Source organism: Leptonychotes weddellii, chromosome 4 (assembly GCF_054177405.1).
Source record: "Leptonychotes weddellii isolate Sample4059 chromosome 4, ASM5417740v2, whole genome shotgun sequence".
NCBI classification, from domain to species: Eukaryota; Metazoa; Chordata; class Mammalia; order Carnivora; family Phocidae; genus Leptonychotes; species Leptonychotes weddellii.
The window spans coordinates 62,538,953-62,560,328 of record NC_138372.1 but is presented as its reverse complement, the minus strand read 5'-3'; the positions used below and the strand labels follow the sequence as shown (position 1 = coordinate 62,560,328).

At 32.8% G+C, this 21,376-nt stretch overlaps 1 protein-coding gene across 14 annotated transcripts in view; it reads right to left on the bottom strand.

Moving 5' to 3' along the window:
* The window catches only part of ADGRL2 (adhesion G protein-coupled receptor L2), a 274,450-nt gene that overhangs the window by 10,475 nt on the left and 242,599 nt on the right, over window positions 1–21,376 (bottom strand). For all 14 annotated transcript variants that reach the window (XM_081818660.1, XM_081818663.1, XM_081818661.1 and 11 more), the window contains 8 exons: window positions 16,693–16,818; window positions 16,219–16,424; window positions 14,944–15,117; window positions 13,564–13,773; window positions 12,409–12,629; window positions 11,024–11,090; window positions 2,275–2,366; window positions 281–449 (listed from right to left, as the gene is read on the bottom strand). In XM_081818660.1, coding sequence (XP_081674786.1) covers window positions 281–449; window positions 2,275–2,366; window positions 11,024–11,090; window positions 12,409–12,629; window positions 13,564–13,773; window positions 14,944–15,117; window positions 16,219–16,424; window positions 16,693–16,818 — 1,265 coding nt within the window. The remainder of the gene's footprint in view (window positions 1–280; window positions 450–2,274; window positions 2,367–11,023; window positions 11,091–12,408; window positions 12,630–13,563; window positions 13,774–14,943; window positions 15,118–16,218; window positions 16,425–16,692; window positions 16,819–21,376) is intronic.

The following is a 21,376-nucleotide window of genomic DNA, read 5'->3' as shown; positions in this document are numbered from 1 at the left end:
CACAAAGCACGTTTGTAGACCCCACTAGCAAAGAAGAAATCTTAACGTGAGTGTCTAGTTTCTAATATTCCCAAAGTGAGATCCAAAAAGATGACTGGTACTGAGTTATTTTATATGTGAAGCCCGAATTTCCAGACATGCATTATTATAGTTAATGTATGATTAAAAACGATTCTATTTAGTACTATGTCAGCTGTAAAACTGTAAAATCTTCTCTATTTCATCTCTGATTTTCAAACCAAAGAATAAGGAACTAGAGCCTCTAGGTGTCTTCACTTACTTTCTTTTGGAGAGCACAGTGAAAGATGAAAATGAACACTCCCTGGAAAGCATTAAAGATGGTGAAGAGATATGCCATCACAATAGTCTCCTCATTTATAAAAAGCAACCCAAATGACCAGGTTAGGCCAAGAAGACATAGAAGAGCAAAAGCGCCAAGCACCCAAGACCTGAAAAAATAAAGTGAATTTTATTAACAAGTTCAATGAGAGAACAACATATCTCACACTTAAATATTAACATTATCAGTAGTAGCAGTTGACTTTCTCTATGTTCACATTCAAATTCAACCAGCATTTTGGCTTTAACCTTTCATTGATTAAAGAAAGAACAATAGCATTTAGTACTGCAGCCTCCAGTGAAAACAGCAACAGCAGGTATGACCTTTTCTTACTCCAGCATTAACAAGGTATCAAAACTATATTAAAATACAAGGTGTAAAACATCCCCCATGACTTTATTGTCTTTTATGTGCATTTTAGTAAAAGAAATTAAGGAGTCCTTAATTAGTTTACTCCTATCTTTTTATTCCTGTGGTGTACTCATGACACTGAATAATGCGACACATACAGAAAGGTTAAATGGCAGATAATCGCTTAACACCTAAACTGCAGATTCTAATAAACTAATCTTAGGTGAACCTAAGGTATTTTAACTAAAGCATGAAGAAGCCTCGCTGAAATGGGACAAAAATGAGAACTTCAAAATAAAATAATTTTGGAGAGATTTCATCATGAATAGCTTAAGGAGAAAAGAACTGTAGAAAATAGGACGGAATGGAAAGGATTTAAAGTCAGTGCATTCCATGTCTAACTAATGATCTTACTTGATAAATGGCTTATTATCTTCATAGCTAGAAAGCATTATAAGCAGAAAAGAGAAACAAAATTATTAGACAGAATTAAAATAGAAAGTAGTAAGAAAGCATTTATATATTTTATAAATTAGTCAAAATTAAGGAAGTCAAAATGCAGAGGCAAGCAATTAAAAAATAAAGGCATATTACAGTTTAAAAATACTATAGCAACTTAGATATTCCAAAATAATTATAAAAATTAAGGGCAATTCATGATATTGACGGATTTGTAAAAAATATAAATCATGCCATAAATTTGTTAATGTAGGGTTCTACCTTACCCAGGTAAGTCCGTATTATAGTAGCCATCACAAACACGGTAATTACTGGTGTAGATGAGAAGACAGAAAGAGGAAAAGGAAGAAAAGAGAGAGATGCTAAAGATTAGCTCTCTCTCTTACCATGCAACATGCAATGAAGCTGGCACTAACCTATCTAAAACAGCTAAGTTTAAAAAAAAAAAAATTACCCTTATTATAGATCTGCCATTTTTTACATTAAAAATATTCTTCACAATCCCATTATAACCAACTTGAATAATACCTCCTCAAATTTTAAATTAACTCATTTCTAAAAGATAACTCTGAAAATGCTTCCATGAATGCCTTAATGAATCAACAACTATAAATTTTTTAATTAGATAGCATTTTCCATTGATAGGATATTGTAGTTTTTATTCAGTATTGAAATAAACATTTCTTTAATTATCATGAAAACAACAATCTCCAAGTTAACAATAGTAATAGAGCAAATTATCTTAGGAAAACAGGATTAGAAATAGAAAACTGCTCAGAATCCTTAAATCGAAAAAGTCATTTAACAAAACAGACTTAATATAATCATATCAGCCATGCAAACAGCAACATCATTTTGAACCGCATTTTAAACTCAAATGAAATTGCTACAGTGATACGGAATTTCCACACAGCCACTAAAACAATTTCTTGGCTCTAGATCAAGACAGAAACTATTATCTGATTTTTGACCAATGTCTGTGACATGATTAACATTGAAACTCAACCTTGATCAGTAAAACTTCATTCTGAATAATTTCTATAGTTGATAGAAGGCATTCATGTATTCTCTGTGGAGAGTATCTTAGTTTGTCAAGCACTAAAATTAAAATACTAAATACTTACTTAATGTTTTCCAACCTGCTAGAATCTGGTTTCAAAGTGTTTGAGTGCTTCACCATTTTGCATAAGGTGATCACCAGGAAGATAATATTGAGCTGTTATAACAAATAAAGAATTAGACGACTATAACCACAGAGTAAAAAATGAATAAGTTTTGCAAATATACTTAACAAGTTAATGCAGCTAAATACCAATGACATGAGTATATAGTAGACACTCACTGACTGAATTTTACATAGGCAATGATCAAGTTGAGTCTAAATAAAAATACTCCAGCTATGTATGATCGATTTTTTTAATAGATCATTTGACATGAAATTGCAACCTCATTAAATCAGCATCATGTGGTGATGATTAAATAAATTAGAAAACCTAAATTAGTTTCTTTAGCTAGAGGTACTCCAGGGCCTAAAAGCCATCTAATGGAAACACTAAAGTGAAATCTTTAGAAGGGGCATTTACATCACGTAGCTTACAAGAATTGCTGGATTTGGGACCCTAAGATTTAGCTGAGAGTCTAGCTTTTGATTTTGACTGATTAGAAGAGGATAATAACATTTGCACGATCTATTTGTAAGGTAATTGTGAGGATCAAATGAAATAAAATAAATGAAAAATAATGAAAAAATATATGAAAAATATTAGTTCTAGAAAGACAAACTTTTAAAATATGTATATATTTGTTATATACCATTTGTTAAATGGTTAAAAGCCATCATCAGGGGCGCCTGGGTGGCTCAGTCGGCTAAGCGGCTGCCTTCGGCTCAGGTCATGATCCCAGGGTCCTGGGATAGAGCCCCGCATCAGGCTCCTTGCTCAGTGGAGAGCCTGCTTCTCCCTCTCTCTCTGCCTGCCTGCCGCTCCCCCTGCTTGTGCTCTCTCTCTCTGTGTCAAATAAATAAATAAAATCTTTAAAAAAAAATAAAAGCCATCATCAGTCCTTTTGTCCTCTCTATTGTATGGGTGTGGGTAAATTCTGAAGAAAGGTTGCTCTGAGTCCCTCTAAACACTGAGCTGTGCAAAGAATCGAGGTGCAAACAAAAGCAAAAAAAGGGAAGATGGAACCTGACATGGAGGGCAGGCTTAAGGGGCCAACATGAGTGAACTCAGAAGAAAAGACATGTTTTGACTGAAGAGAGATAATGTTTGCAATTTTGCCTCTGCTTCTACAGAAACCTGGCAGAATGCTGGACAGAGGATAGGCAGTTCCATTTTTATGCTCTAAAAACAGAACTAAGCTTGATCACTCCTGGATTTCTTTGACATTTTATTTACTTCAGATTATTACTTTTAAAAAGACAAAACAAAGTTATATTTTGTGAGCTTTACTTGGCTTAGAGAGTGCAAGCCCAAATGCTGTATTCAGAAAAGGGCAAATAGGGATAAAAGCAATTCCTTGATGGTAAGCACTCAGCATAATTTTGTCATAATAAGATGATCATTTTTACTGAGTCACAATACCATCTGATAAAATGATAATGCTATTTTACTCATTCATCACTACTTCTGATTTTATAATTAGGAAAAATTATATAGGGCAATAAATAAAATTTCCAAGTCCTTCCTAATGATGAGTTTAGGAACAGAGTGAAGGCTTTAATCTAAGCTGTTTATCACTCATTTTGTCTACTGTGCCTTATTATTTCTCTTAGATGTAGAATTTCCTCTTAAGGGATAAAATGAGGTTAATGGGTATAATTTGCAAATGTTGGCAGATAGCATTCTATCGTTTCATGTTAATTACTTAACATTAACAAAAGAAGGACAAAAGAAGCTCTCTGTTTAAAAAACCAACTTAAAAATTAACTTATTAAAATACTTGTCTAGAGAAAATGCAAATAGATTTTCTAGTGTTATATTCTAGTGATTATTCCAGTTGGTCACGATATAAATAAATGTTTACATTTTCAGAGACATTACAGTATAATGCCATTTATTCAACAAATACTTATTTACCTTACTGCTCCACACAAGAATGTGCCTATTGTATTGCGAGTAAGATACAATTTCTACCTTTGAGAAGTTAGGGAGATCCTTCTGATAGTACAGTAAATATCTGATTTAGTTTCTACAGAATGATGGTACAGTACATCTCTAATTTTTTAAAGGCAGAATCAATATGTTTTTACTTTTTATTTTATGCAACAGTAGGTCTTAACTAGTAAAATTAGAGAATGGTTACAAATAAGAACTCCAAATATCCTAAAAACAAACAAAACAAAACCCAAATAAACACACAAACTGATACAACTCTTAGGAAAGAAAAGCTGCTTTGTAGATTCAGAGTTAAAATCCTTTAAATCTCTAGACCCTTCTTTTTGAATGTCCTAATATAACCATTTATTTCTTTCATTCCATAATTCTGGACCTAGGGTTGTTTCCTCCCCCTTCCTTTACTTACAATATTTCCTAAAGCATATAGGGCGGCCACAATTTGGTGTTCATCACTTTCTAAGCATATTAATTATCCCTTCAGGAATAAAATAATAGTAGTAGTAGTACACTCCAGGAAGGAAAAAAGTTATCCACTATAATGTATAAATTACAAGAAAATAAAGAATGTGAATGTGAAAAAATGTGGATGTATAAAGTATCATATTATGAAAAGAAAATGAGCAGAAAGGATGAACACATACCAATATACTTTTTCAATGAAGAGGACCAGGTTAAAATCTGTTATTTCAGAACTAACACATTTTCTAATAAAACTGAAATGAAAATGAAATCTACCCATTGAAGAATAGAATTACATCTTAAATATGATACAAAGCCATTTCTTTTTTTTTAGTCTGAGGATTAACCAAGTTGAATGTGACACAGAAAACTTATCTTATTTAATCCTTAAAAAAACAGACTGGTAGATATATCTTCCCTTCCTCTCTCCTCACTCTACTGAGGTTTTTTAACATTATAAATGCATCTAGTGCTTCTTGCTAGTTACAAATATAGTATATTCACAATACAAACAAGTTCAGAAAATTACGAGAAAAACAGCAACAACCTATAATCCTATGTCCAGAGGTAACAGGGAGCACTTGGGGAGTCAATTTACATTCTAAGATGTTAAGTACCTTGCCAAAGATTACTTAGCTACTATAATGTCAGTGCTGAGAGTCAATATACTGTGTGCTGGGTCCATAGCCCAGCATCTTCACAAATAAAATTAACCAGTTTATTCTGGGCGAGAAAATTAAGAGTCTCTACCAAAGCAAAGACATACTAGTTTTTTATTTTAAAAAAAAAAGATTCTACTTCTATAAAGAGTAATCCATTTTAGAAATCACTCAGAGATGATGAATGAGTTGAAGATAAATAATAAATTAATTAATATATAAAATACAGCCTCAAGGAAATCCTGAACATTAAGAGATGTGCTCTTCAAATGACTTCTACCTGATCGACTTGCTAGAATAACTAATTCTCTATTTCTTTGGAAAACACTACCATCCCATAATCAGCAAATGGCTAAAATGTCCACACACTCCTACTCCCACTAGACAAACAGTATGTTTAACAGTTAGTTCTCTTTTCTCAAACCTGTGTGTGTTCCACTCATATAACTAAACATCACACAAACTCAAATTGAGTCCAAAAAAGGGCTGTCATTTCTAACATACATAGAATTGAATGTTTCAAAAAGATGTTTTAAAAGTGAATCTCTTTAAAAATAATTAAAACTACTAGAAAAATAATCATAAAACCACAGAAAGATTCTTGCACTCAGATTGTTTCACAAATGTCTGTGATTTCTCCAATTTCAAAAAACTAAATGGAAGAATTATAACCAGTGCACTAATACTTACGTTGCCAAGAAATTTATAGTTAAATCCAACACTAATTTAGACTTTGAAATATGACTTGAAAATATACAAATAATGAAGCAATGGTATCTTCAACAGGACAAAATACCATCATCTCAAGACAAAGTTGTTATGAAAACAGGCACACAAGACATACTGTGAACCATAATATAAAATGGCAAAAAAAGAAAATGCTAAACATAAGGTACTTTTCTTTTCCCCAAATCCACATTAAAAATTTCACTGATAAGGTGTTTATTAGTCTTATTAAAGAAGTGAAAAAGATACTTATATCACTTAGGTATTAAACATTTTTATACATTATCACCAATATGTATGACAGTGAAATGCTTTCTGGAATTAAACAGAACAAATCCTGAAGTGTAAAAAAATTTTTAATATGAAGTTTTAGAGTTCTTTCTTTCTCTCCACTGCTAAAAAAATGTAAATATATTTATTTTCATAGAAAAAATATTGTAATGGTTGTGATCTTTTTCAGGAAGTGATACACTCTTCATAAAAGAGTCATGATTTTGTAGAGTAAAATATTTTTTCCCCCTCTCTTCTCCTTTGTTGTTCTCTTAAAATGTAACTAAGGGAATCAGAACAAGAAACTGAAGGGCAAGTAGAAATATCTCTGATTAAATCTATCATCCAAAATAGTCACTTACAGGCAAAAAAAAAGTTAGTTTCAAATGAAGTACTGACTGCAAATCTGAGTTCTCCCTTCTTCGCATTTTCCCCATGACATAAATGGCTCTTTCCAGCCATAAACTTTGGGCTTCTTTTTTTTTCCCTTTCTAACCACAGGAAGTGATTTCTTTCTCCTCCCTTTTACTTCTTCCCAATTTATTTTCCTGCCTTTGGTATGCATTTTAAAAATAAAAGAAATCCCAACCGTCAAAGAAATTTCTCCTATTTCTTCCAGGAAAGCAGGCAAAAAGCCAGGGAGAGAAGAATGTTTCTACCGTTCAAGTGCTGCTTTTCTCTCCTCAAATTCCAATGCAGCCATTTTTTGTCCACTTGTTTTGTTTTGTTTTTTTTCTTCCCAACATAAATACTACTAAGCTTAAACATAGTACATATTTTGAGATAGGTTGAAAGGTGCTATGCATCAGTGAGAAAGAAAAAAGACGGAGTTACAACTGTGTATCCAAAGACTTATCTAAAGCTGGAAAGTGCATGTCATTACTCAGTCATTCACAGAGAAGTCACTAGTCTTAGGACTGTGCTAAATATTGAATGCCAACCCACCAGCCTAAATGCCCACACTGATGATTAATTTTAGAGATGAGGCAACTCATCCGGGGATTAATCAGATTTTATCTCTGCTCTGTGTGTGTGTGTGTGTATACATAGGTAAATAGGTAGACGGGCATCTCTTTTTTTTTTTTTAAGATTTTATTTATTTATTTGAGAGAGAAAGAATGAGAGGCAGAGAGCGTGAGAGGGAAGAGGATCAGAGGGAGAAGCGGACTCCCCGCTGAGCAGGGAGCCCGATGCGGAACTCGATCCCGGGACTCCAGGATCATGACCTGAGCCAAAGGCAGTCGCTTAACCAACTGAGCCACCCAGGCACCCGACGGGCATCTCTTAATAGAATTCTATGTGAAAGACAGCAAATTCAGAAGAAACAGATTTTCCTATTCAGCTATATAGAGTTAATTGCCAAATGGGGCATTCCTTCTCTTCTAAGGACAAATAATACTCTTTTATACCTATCTCAAAATAATAATTTCATGAGTCCTTGTATAAATAATCTCCCAGTATAATTTGCTGATAGAATTTGGTACTTGATGATATGGCAGAGCTAACTGTCACCCACACTGGTGACACGAAAATACAAAGAAGTTACAACAAAGCAGAGGGTACCAGCTATTACAGGAGCACACAGTTTGCTTTAGAGTCATCAACCTGCTCAATTGAATCACATCCGTCTGAGCTTAGCAGCTTAAAATTCACTCCACAGCTTGCAGTGCTGACATGGATATGGTAAGACAGAAGAACAGAAACACCACTCTGAAGTAACCTAACTGAACTGCACATGTTCTGACCCTTTTTGTCCTCCCTGGAGCTTTTGCTACCTGACAAATGCAACTCTAAAACTGCACTTGTATCTCCAGATCTTTGCTGTTAACCGAGCAGAAGCCGATTTCTCCCTGGGACTAGCAGCCAGAGAGGTGTTCTCTGAAGAAGACTTCCAAATGAGTGTGTGAGCTGAACTCTTACTGAACTGAATTAATTATTAACGATGCAGATGGAGCTGTCCAAATGATAAGAACAGCTCCTGACGTGTCATGATCCAAGCTTTCATTAAACCATTTCAGGCATACTAATGGTTTCCCACTGCTCATTACTTACAAGCACTTTTCTCATAGATATAATAACTCTAGTGCCTGTAGGCAAGACAGTCTATAAAAATACCGAAGCAGGAAGTTTTATCTTCCATAGCATGTTATTTTTCTTCATAGAACATTATTAAAAACATACACTTACTTAATACTATTAAGTTAAACGGCTTCCATTCAGAAAAGTTGGAAATGCAAAACTACACTTTCCAGGAATGGTAATGAGTACTTTTTGTTGTAAAAGTACTCCTTAAAAGGGAGTACTATATTATATAGTATATATAATATATATACACATAAATAACTTTCATATAAATAAATATAAATATTTATAAACTAATTATATTATTATATATTAATATATTTTTAAAATAAGAATAAATAAAATATTTATATAAACAAATTAATATATAAATATAACTTATATTACTAAGATTTGTGTTTGAATTGACTTTTAGATATCCTTTTTCATCGGAAGGATGTATGTGGTATAAATATATTAACATTCAACAAATATGCTGAACAATCATATTAGATCTCAATGTAGGTTATGCACAATGTTTTACACCTCTATACCACTCTCTGACTCTCTGTGTTGGGAGAATTAGAGGGCAAAGCAGTTGCAGGAGAATTACTCCTAGGATCTGTACTGTCAAAACAGCTACTGGCTGGTTTTTTTGTGTTGTTTTTTTTTAAGATATTATTTATTTATTTGACAGAGAGAGACACGGCGAGAGAAGGAACACAAGCAGGGGGCGTGGGAGAGGGAGAAGCAGGCTTCCCGCTGAGCAGGGAGCCTGATGCAGGGCTTGATCCCAGGACCCTGGGACCATGACCTGAGTCGAAGGCAGACGCTTAAAGACTGAGCCACCCAGGCGCCCCAACCTGCTGGGTTTCTTTGTTGTTTTTTAAGTTGGGAACACTATTCCCCAAAGCCCTTCACATTTCAACCTAAATGATTTGGTACAGGATAGCAATGATGACAAGACTAATAAATAATGGTAGGCCCACACTGTAAATGGGCAATATAATAAAATGTCCTTCACCTCTTTTCTTACTAGAAGCTGAATATATGTGAACATTAAAAGTCTTTCGGCCAAGTGAAAAAAATTTTAATACTCTTAAGTCAGTATTTATTTTTAGATGGAAATAAAACTAGTACAAAAGAAGTTAACATGATACTTCTATAGACTAGGTATCTCTAAAATGGTCTTTACAATTTTCAAAGTTACCAATACGTTTAGCCAAGGGCTCGGGGAAAAAAAGAGAAGCCTGTGTCTTTAAGGATCATGCCACTTCAAATCAGCTGCTTACCATTTAATTTGAGAATGACTTAGGCTATGTTAAATTAAATAAACCAAGAACAAAAACTAGCGCAACCATTTGGATTGAGTAATTCTGATGAGAAATTAGCTTTTCTAGGAACACTTGAGAATGTTTTACTGGCTTGATTCATACAAGCATTCACCTCAAATTTTCATTTTGCTTTGTGTAAGTGTATAATTCATTTTAAGGACAAAAGTACATGCATTTGAAATGGTTTTAAATTTCCTTGAACTACTAACATATTTTCCTCAATTTTATGAAACACTAGTTAACTACAGAAATATCCTAATAAGCTCATGTGTATCACCATGTGTATCACTTCTTTTAAAGAAAAAAATCCTTAAAATAGGTATTTAAAAGATATATGCAATATTTAAACTTGCTTATGTTTCCTTTTCAATCTTATAATGGTCAATAGCATCTATCTGTTAACAATAGAATGCTAAAACTCAGTGAAAATTTTAAATCCCGAAATCCAAATATTTTAGCTACATCCTTCTATTTCAACTATATTTCAAATATTTGACTAATGGTAATGTAAGCAATTAAAAAAAAACAACTTATGTCACTATATTTAACTTGCATCAAATTTATTTAAAAAAATTTCTTGAAGACCAGTATTTTTACTTGGCATTTTAAAGTCTTAGAAAAGTAATTTTATTTCTAATGAGTTTAAAATTGATTTAATGCTTATTAATCTAAGCTTAAAAAAATTTTTTCCCCTAAAAAGAATTTAGGGTGTGGGCATTTATTTAAAAGTACTAAATTACTACGTGGAAATTAATATTATAAATATTAAGCTAATGTTATTTCAATTCCACAAAACAGTCATTTAATTTACAAATGCCACATAGCTTGGTACAGGGCTAATAGTACAGATTTTGAAGACATACTTCCTGAACTACAACTCTTGGCAAAAAACTCCACTACCCAAACATAAAATACACTATACATTTCAGTTATTCCTAATTATTAAACTAAGCCCAAATCATGCAATATATTTTTTTAGATTATGACATGACATTGTAGCAAAGTAAATTAGATAAGAAAAAGTACTTTTTAGAGGAAAGAGGATTTTCGAAATAGTACTAATTAGCAAGTACATAAACTCTCAATAATGGTATAATATTTAAGGTATACTACGTAGTTTTATCCTGTAGGCTAGACACATTTATAAATCCTTGGATGCGTGAATTAAAAATAAAACCAATTATCTTTGTTTCAGTCGCACCGCAGAAGCAGCAAGCTAAAAACGAAGGGAAAGCAGCACCTGCTTACCAGAATAATGAAGGTAACTGGTCCAATGAAACTCCATATAAAATAGTTATCAACATGCAGCCAGCAACTATGACGAAAAGAAGAGCATGCATTAAAGTTTCAGTGGATCCTCAACATTACAAAAAATATAGAATTTAAAAAATCTAACAAAACTATCTTTACATTTGCCTTTGAAATTCCATTTACCAGGGGTAAGAACAATTTTAATGATTCTGAGTGGGCTGTGACGTAAAGAGTAGTAATTTCTTTACTTCCGCCTACTGTTTTTCATTACAGGTTTTAAATTTGGTAAAGGCATACATTATTATGCTCGTATGGGATAAACAACCCCACCACACCCAACCCCTAAATCTTAACACCTCTGATTTTACTAAGAAAAACCTGAAACTCAATATTCCAAATTGTCTCATCATTTTAAAGTTCTTATCTTCAAAATTTGCCTTTCAGATCTGTATCTGAGCTACAGTGTTTAACCCTATGGAACATAACAGACAAACAAAATGTTCAGCTGTTATGCTTGCTTCAAAACAGTACAGCATAAATACAATACCTCAACTGGGAATGGATGAATACTAGATAAAAAAAAATCAAAGCATTGCACTCATAGTATTAGAGTAAATGATGCATAAACTTATTAAGACAGATTTTACTTAGTGGTTCATTTTTCATATAATACTGACTCCCCACTGAATTTCTTTTATTTGTCTTTCATCATCTGTTTAGTCAAAAAGCTTTCTTTAGTCCAAGGAATCTTTATATAACTAATTTTATCAAAGGCAAATATAAACAGAATTTGTAGGCAAATTCATGCTCCTAGCAAATAAAATCCTCAGAAATATGGCTATGTCTATCTTCTGTCATTTTCCATAAATATCTGTATTTTTTATAAATGAAAGACAGTGCCTTATTTTAATCCTTTCAAACTGCCTGATAAAATATTATCAAAGTAGAACATATGGGATGGAATGTGCTACTGTCACAATTTAGAATGAGAGTTAGCTAGAGGGTCGGATGCACAAAGAGAGCTAATGAAGCATTAGGTTAAAACTGAGTGGTTAAACCTGTCAGATGCTTTACGTTCAGAAGAATTTTTACTTAGTATCTTTCTAAGGCCAAAAAGTTATTTACTTTTTCAATTTGTTTCAGGTCAATCTTTTGTGTTAAAAAGAAAGTCCATAATTTAGAGTCTGCCTCGCCAGAGTACAAATCCCCTGAACCTAGAAAATTACAAAAGACTTGATTGTAATTTGTGCACGGCATGCCCATTCTCTTACCAATAAAGCTTTCAGATGCTATTTTAGTCTGTCAGGGACCCTCACTGACAGCTAACAGGCTTTAAAAAATTATTCACTTGAAAAACACTCAGGTCGCTTGCAATTACTTACGCTTTTTCTGTTCCATAGCTCTTATAGTCAACAGCAGCTGAAACTCCAACCACGGTGGCAGGAAACAAGTAACCAGCAACATAATAATATTTCTTCCTTGAATATTCACTTTCAAACACTTCAACCAACATCAGGTAGAGCTGTACGCCTTCTAGGCACATCCAAGCAAAAGCGGCCAAAAAGAAAAAGTGTAAAAGTCCTGCAAATATTGGACAAGCAATCTAGAAAGGAAAAGAACAAGAAGCACAAAAGAGAACACATGAATACAAGCAGACCACCCCAAAATGAGACAGTATTCACTGACAGTGCTCATGATTGTCCTTAAAATACATTATTTAAACTGTTTCTTAAAAAAATTTTTTTTAACAAATGGAAATGAGTTCTAAACATTGACAAATTTGAAGAGTTTAATGCTTATAGAGTATAATGGCAGGTGTGCTAGAAATTTCTTCACCATAAGACACAACTACTTTTAGTGAAATTAAGTGTAAATAAAAAAACATATATTAATTTCTCATCTAGAATTATCCACTATTAAATCTGAACATTCTACTTACACATTATTTGCTCCATATGTCTTTAGAACAACTGTTTCCAAATACATTATTTTTATTTTTTCAGTAACAGAATTTAAAAATTCACTTTAATGACAAATACCCTGGATCTAATTCCTAGCATTCTTTTCCTGTCATATGCAGAGCATTCTTAAATTCATCCCAGTGCAGATGAATACAGGGTAAAGCACTAACTACTTATTAAGTACTATTTCTGATACTGAGACCTCATGATGACGAAAAAATTGCTCAGAAGATGAAGAAATGATCACTGGTCAGAATGACTATGTAAGCAAAATGAAAACTGTAAAAATAGGATCTTTTCAGTGTCTCTGGCACTCTTCTATTCAAATTATATGTCTTAATAACAACCCAGAAAAATGCAAATGCACCTTTGTACAAGAAATGAGTTAACTCATAATAATAATAATACCTAACGATTGTGCTGTCTTTTAATTTATTACAAATTATCCTCCAATATCGCCATTGTCAACTTTATTAAGTTAAAAGGTCAAATATCAATATGGGCATCATGTGTGGAGTCACACCTGTTATAATAATTTTCAGAGATCCAAGGACAATAAGCTGAAGGGGTGCTTACCATGTATTTCGTCTTGTCAATGCCTATTAGGAAAATAAATTCCGCAATGAAAAGGTTGATACAAAGGTTCTTGTGAATAGTATTGCGATCACTTTGCAGACCACGGAAAAAGCAGAAGGTGAAGATGCATATAGCCAGGCAAACGAGGGAAATGACAATTCCCACCCAGGTGATGACTGTAAGGAGTAATTCGTGAACTCCATCTTTGTACTGAAAATAAAAATAGTATGAGGAACATTAGTATTCTTGCATTGCATCAACTAAAGGTAAGATAGCTTTCACATGTGGTAGCTCATCTTTTAATACCAAACTCTATGAATATTCTTAAGTGTTCAAACAGGGCTCAAAACTAAAAAAAAAAAAAAAACTTGATCTATGTAACAGAGTTCAATCTTATCTTATATCCAAAGAATGACCTAAGAAAGTGGAAGATTTTATCTAGAAAATAATGCAAGAATCCAATTATTTCAAAATAACGGCTGAAATAATTACCTACATAAGCAAATATTTATATAATAGAATAAAGGATACTCAGTTATGATTAAAAATAATTGATATCTTAATGACTCCTGGCTAACAAAAAAATTTTAAGTTTTCATTTTCCCCTTGAGTTTTATATTTATTTAAATACTAAGCGTCAAATACACAATAGATCTGCGAGTTTTCATGCTCTATTTTTTTTTTTTTTTAAGATTTTATTTATTTATTTGACAGAGACAGAGACAGTGAGAGCAGGAACACAAGTAAGGGAAGTGGAGAGGAAGAACCAGGCCTCCTGCCGAGCAGGGAGCCCGATGCAGGGCTTGATCCCAGGACCTTGGGATCATGACCTGAGCCGAAAGCAGACGTTTAACGACTAAGCCACCCAGGCGCCCTTCATGCTCTATTTCTTAAAATATTTTTACCTTCTGGCTATCATTCCCTTAATCACAGAAAGGAATATGAAGAAACATTCCAGAGCTATCCTGACCTTTCAAAATCTGCAGTTTTGCACAGTGTGCAAAGTTGTGAGGAAAACTTAAAACAAAAGCTGTAAAACAAGATTCAAACATTCAAGAGGGTGTGTTAAACTTTAGAGCCCTCAGTCTTTTGTAGGACCTACTGCTGTTCATTTTTTAAATCCCCGACTGCCTCTGCCAAACACCTGCCCAAAGGAGAAAAATTTAGAACGAGTCTGTGAAACACATGATTTTGAGAAGTAACAATAAATACAGTGCCAAGACTTCCTAAGATATATGGACAGTGTAGAAACAATTAGAAATCCACACTACTTTGTTTGCTTTTTAGTTACGATAAGCACCCAAAGAAGGGACTATTATACAAGCTGTTTTGAGTCTCTGAGGTTTTTCTCTGTTACTAATTAGAAGTGCAAATACTTACTGCAATTTCCCTGTGGGCCATGAGAATTGCAAAATTGGTTAGGTGGCTGCATGCACACGTTGTACGAGTTTTATTAGTGTCAACCAGCTTGCAGCCCTGGGTAGACCAATATCCCATCATAGTTCTTTCTGAGTAGTTCCAGAAGGAGCAGTTTGCATTGAAATAATTGTCAGGCTGGGAAATAAAATGACAAGATAAAATTAGGGTTTTACACTCTAAGATGGCAACAGCAATTGTTTAATATGTGTAAAAGGTAATTTAGATTAAACTTTGCATGTTTCGGACTATAAAGTTTTTCATCAGCAAAACTGTAGACTATGTTATACAAGGCAGATATCTAACTTAAAAGGGATTTTATAGTCCGAAACACTCTAAAGTGTACTCCAAATTACGAAAGACCCATTTTACACAATTACGATTTCCGTCTTATGATTTTACATAGTGATGGTACATTGGAATCATTTTTTTTTTCTTTTCTGACAAAATTAGACCCATGAATTTGTTCTGAGAAAATTCTATAAGGACCAAGTGTTTTAAAATCGATTTGGGGCCCATTTTTATTCTAAGTGACTGACATGTTAGCAACATCAAGGTTCTTAAGAGAGTGAACCAACTGCAGCAGATGTAAGAGAATGACTGCACAAATTTATTTTTGTTTGCCAATTCTGGAGACCCACATGGCTATCTGTGGGCACTTATTCACTCTGCTTGTAACGGAAAGCCAAGATTCTGCAGACAACCTTCCAACACAGTGTAATGATTTAACTCCCAACTTCATTCTAAGGCACGGCAGAGGAATCACATCTCTTTAAGCCTAGATTTTTAAAAACCCAATGCTTGATAACAATTGTGTCACATATGATCAGTAAAATAAAAAAGAACAAAAACAAAAACAAAAGGTGTGCCACACCAAAAAGGCAGAGTCCTAACAGTTAATACTCGGCTATCCTGCTGTTAAGGTAAGAGTTAATTTTCATTCTAAAACAAATTACAGTCATTTACATTTTCCTGTTGATTACTGAATTAGCTTTCATTAAGAATACACTTAAGTTCTAATAATCACTGAACCAGGCTCATTTAATTTTATGTTCACAGACTTAAATAAACTTATGTCTCTGACCTAGTCCAACATTTGAAATTCAAATGGAAAGGTCTTTTCTTTCCTCTCTGCCATCTCCCCATTCCCTCTCTCCCCATCCCCAGCACGTCAAGTTTTGCTTTCCTTCCTCACTGGTTTTATAGCCTTCCACTACTTCATTAGCATATATAACTTACATCAATGTGTGGCAGGGTAAAAAGAACAGGATCTGTCAAGTAGACTCGGCTGGATTCTTTATTGATTGAAACTGAAATGACGTGGGAATTCACTGCAATGGTGCTATTCCGACCAATAAAGTCAGCACCCAGTTTTATGGTTGCATTTTCTGTACTAAGAAACTGTCCCAAACTCCGGTAAATGATAAACACCAACTTTGCAAGCCCTAGGAAGGTAAAAACAGTCACATGCCTTTACAGGAAATATGCTTATGAATAAAATAAGATACATTCAAATAAGAATAAAAGGGAAAAAATCCTTATGGACTTTATTTAGATTAAGTTTCTTGGGAAAGAGTAAAGCATTATTTTAAATCTGCTTTTAAATGATAAGCAGCATTGTTATATTAGGAGTCAAATACCAGCATTTTAGGATTAATAGATTTAAATGAACAAAAAACCTGTCAATTTTTAAAAGACTTTGCTCCATCTTACCATTCCTGCTGTTCTGTTTGACAGTATTTGCAGAGAGTTGGATTGAGCTGCCTGCTCCTTTGATGCCCAGAGGAAATTTAAAGTCTTGGACCTGTCCTTCTGTACTGAGTACTGCAACTTCCAGAACTGAAGGAGGCAAAGAATAAAGCGGGAGGAAAAAAGGGCATTCTTTAAACTACAAAGAGGCAAATGATAATTGCATGAAAACCACTGCTTCTTTTTTTCTACTTAGAAAACTTTACTGTTACATTTCAACAAAATCATAAACAAACTAAATTAGGAGGTCTTAAACCTTGACTATTCTAAAAAATTTCATATAATAATTTTAACACTTTTTCATAGTTTTGTATCTTTTGTCACCAACTAATTCCAGACATTTACCCTACGAATATGAACAGTGTATGAGCTGAAAGTGCACAACTTTCAAAGTTTCATTTATATCATTTATATCATTAAAATAAACATATTTCAAAAGGAATTTTTTGGCTTTTTACATTAAATAACTCTTCAATGAACATTCCTTGACAATGGCAAAACGAAATATGAAGTATAAATTTGACTGCCTTTATTGCATGTATACATTTATTTCTTTGTATATGATACATTTTAACAGATAATGAGATTGCAAACGCAGCTCAATTTTTTGCAATACTTGATTTTCTCTAATTTCTAAACACGGTGAGACCAGCACAGCATATTTATGAGAAAATGTTTGGCATTATGTTAAAATTTCCCATTAATTCTCACTAGTAACTATAAATGCTTATATATTTAAGTTGGGCAAAACAGGCCCTGTGTGTCAAATCTGGCCTGCCACCTTTTTTCATAAATGAAGTTTAATTAAAATACATCCATGTATGCTCATTCACATATTGTCTATGGCTGCCTGGGTGCTATAATGTCAGTTAAGTATTTGCAACTTAGACCATGTGGTATAATTGCCTAAAATATATACTATTTAGGCCTTAATGGTAGAAGTTTACCAACCACTATACTTTATTCCAAAGTTCAAAAATCATGGAAAGGCAAACAGGTTGACCTATAACAGAACATTTACCTAATCAACAAGACCAATGTTGTTAAACTTTTTTTCAAATATATATGTATATTTAATGGTCATCAACATAAACATGTCTATTGTAATTCCAGTAAAGAGTGTAATACTTTACATCACTATTCATCAATACTCATTTAAGTTTTGATAAGAATGGAAAAGTATTATTGTTTCTACTAAAGTCAACTATTTTATATTAGTAATTAGAAAATGTCATTTTGTTGATGAAATTAGAGGAATTATATACAAAATTCATTAGTTTCGTATGTTAGGATTTCTAAAAGTAACAAATACTTTTTAAATAATTCAATACATACAGTTCATACATTTTTCTCTAAATTTCACTCTCCTGGTATATATTTTTGAATAGCTATTTCTATACCTAGACAAATACGTGTATATGTGTTTGTACATACACACACACACACACAGATATGATGAATTCATCCACCCTCTTATTACAAATATGGACTTATACCATTATAGTAACTTTTGGATAATAATTTATTCTTTTAAATCTTTTACAAATTTGTTCTGTAAAGTACATGTAGATTTAGTTGTAAATATGAAATCATAACATTCGAAGATTTTTATAAGCTATCGGACCACATGTCAAGCACCTGAAATGCAAGTTTATAATGAGAGTCATATAAATCTTAGAATTCAGTAAGCTGCAAAAGCTGGTTAAGATGTTTATGTTATTGGTCTATGCTTTGAAAGATTAAGCAGGTGGGTAGGTAGGTGATCTCCTCTTCCATGTGTGTGGGGAGGAGGAAAAGTAGGGGAAGAAAAGAGAAAAATATACATCTAATGTATGCCTCACTCTTACACTGAAAGGGACTCTCAATTATTAACTTTCTTTTATTTTCCCCAATAATTAACTTTTCTTAAAGCAAGACAGAAGACAGGGTGAAAGACTGAAATCTTTTGAGTTTTCATGAAAAGTTCCAAATATAGACATACATGTACAAAGAGTTAATTTCTTTTTAAAGATTTTATTTATTTATTTGAGAGAGAGAGGGAGAGGGAGAAGCAGACTCCCTGCTGAGCAGGAAGCCCGATCTGGGATTTGATCCCAGGACCCTGAGATCATGTCCTGAGCCAAAGGCAGACGCTTAACGGACTGAGCCATGCAGGCTCAAAGAGTTAATTCCATTCAACAAATATTTACTTATCAAACTTTAATTTCATTCAATGTATATTTACATAAGCTTAAAAATTACATCCATAGTAAAAAAAAATAATTTGAATTTTAAAAGGATCATTAATACAGATCTTTGTAGAGAATCAATAATCAACTTTATATTAATCAATCAATAAATTTATATCAATAAGTAAATTTAAAAACAGACAAAAGGGAAAACTTCCAAGAAACAAAAAACTGACAAAAGTAAATTAAAAACCCTAATAGTTTATGACCATTAGAGAAAATAAACTGATAGCTAAATATATACTGAATCTTAAAAAACTGCTCTAGAATAAAGAATGCTTTTCAACTCATTTCATAAGACTTGCAAAATTCTGATGCATGAAACAGCACAAGGAAAGAAATTATAGGATATTCTCTTATTAAAAGGATGCAAAAATATTTAATAAACTATACGTACACTTTTTAATATCCTGAACAGAGTTTAACTCAAAAGGGCATTAGAAAATATATTAATATAATTCACCAAATTAAGAAATTAAAAACAAAATAATTATTAACCAAAAGAATTCAACAAACTTCAAAACCCATTCAATAAAAAAAAAAAAAAAACTTTACAAAATAATAAAAGAAAAGAAAAAAATCCTTGCCCAGGTAAAGGTTTTGTTATCAAATAAAGTTTATCTATCCAAACCTACAGGCAAACAATGGTGAAAAACTCAAGAAATATTCTTTCTAAAGTCAGGATGATTCCTATTAGGGGTTTTATTTATTAGCATCGTATTAAAAGACCTTGCAGTAATTCAAGAAAAAAGGTGTATGGGCACCTGGGTGGCTCAGTCGGTTAAGTGTCTGCCTTCAGCTCAGGTGATGATCTCTGGGCCCTGGGGATGGAGCCCTCCCTCTCCCTCTGCCCCTCCCCCGTCACTGCTCATGCTTTTGTTAATTCTCTCTCTCTCAAATAAATAAAATCTTTAAAAAAAAGAAAAGAAAAAAGGTGTAAAGACTGAAGAAAAAAGCAAACTTATTATTTACAGAAGATATAATTAACTACATAGTAATTTTGAGAGAGCATCTATATGATTGGAAGTAAAAGAATTTAACAAGGGTGCAATCAGCAAAATCAACTGTGATCCTATACACCAAGCAACAAACAATTAGAATATGTAATTTAAAAAAAAAAAGATACTTTACAATAAAAACAAATACTGCAAGTTATCTAAGAATAAACCTGATTTTTAAAAGTGCAAGATATTAATGGGAAAAATACAGAACTTTATTAGAAGACCTAACAACAAATGGAGAATTATACAAGATCTTATTTGGGAGACTTCAACAGGTAAATAAATCTGTGAAATTTCCTTCAAAATCAATCTACAAACTCAGCCTAATTCTTCTTTTATAATATTTTATTTTTTATTTTTTCAATTTTTTATTTAAATTCCAGTTAGTTAACATACAGTGTAATATTGGTTTCAGGAGTAGAATTTAGTGATTTATCACTTACATACAACACCCAGTGCACATCACAAGTGTCCTCTTTAATGCCCATTATCCATATTTAACCCATCTCCCACCCACCTCCCCTTCAGCAATGCTCAGTTTGTTCTCTATACTTAAGAGTCTCTTATGGTGTGTTACCCTCTCTTCAACCTAATTCTAATAAAAATTCCAGCAAGACTTTTTGGGGGAAAAAAAAAGATTTTTGAGTTTGTGGAACTTGGCAACTGACTTTAAAATTCATATAGAAAAGACAGGCCAAAAGCAGCTAAGGCAATTCCTCCAGGAGCAGAAATGAAAGAACTCACCAGATAATAATATTATCAAAACAAAAACAAAAGGAGCAATGCATAACACACTTCTAACATGTATAGAAACGAAAGAGATATCCTTACAAACCACTGGGGAAAGGAATGAATTATGAACTAAAAGTACTGAAACAACGCATTATCAAAAAAAAAAAAACAAAAACAAAAAAAACCCCAGAAAAAAAAACCAAATTAGTTTCTTCCTTCATACCACAAACAAAAATCATTTCCAGGTAGATTAAAACATAATTATAAAAAGGCAAAGTTTTATCATTTCTAAAGGCTTATATAAGATCATTTATAAAGTTACAGGTATAACTGTAGAGAAAATTTTCTTGAGGACATCAAAAAGGAAAGTATTTCTTAAATAAGATACCAAAAGCACCTACCCTAAGAGAAAAGATTGATAAATTTGACTTCATTATTCTGTAAAACAAAAGATACCATAAACAAAGTAAAAAAAAGAAGGCATGCACAGAATAAACGTTTTCAAACTATATAGTCTACAAAGAATTAGTGTCCAGATGCATTAGCTACAGAGAAACAGATGCACAGGTAAAAGTCGTGGAGAATAAACTCACAGGAGAGCAATCTAAAATACCCAAAAAAGGCATTAAGTAATCTGAGAACTGTAAATTAAAACAATAATGTGATCAATTCAACCCATTAGAACGA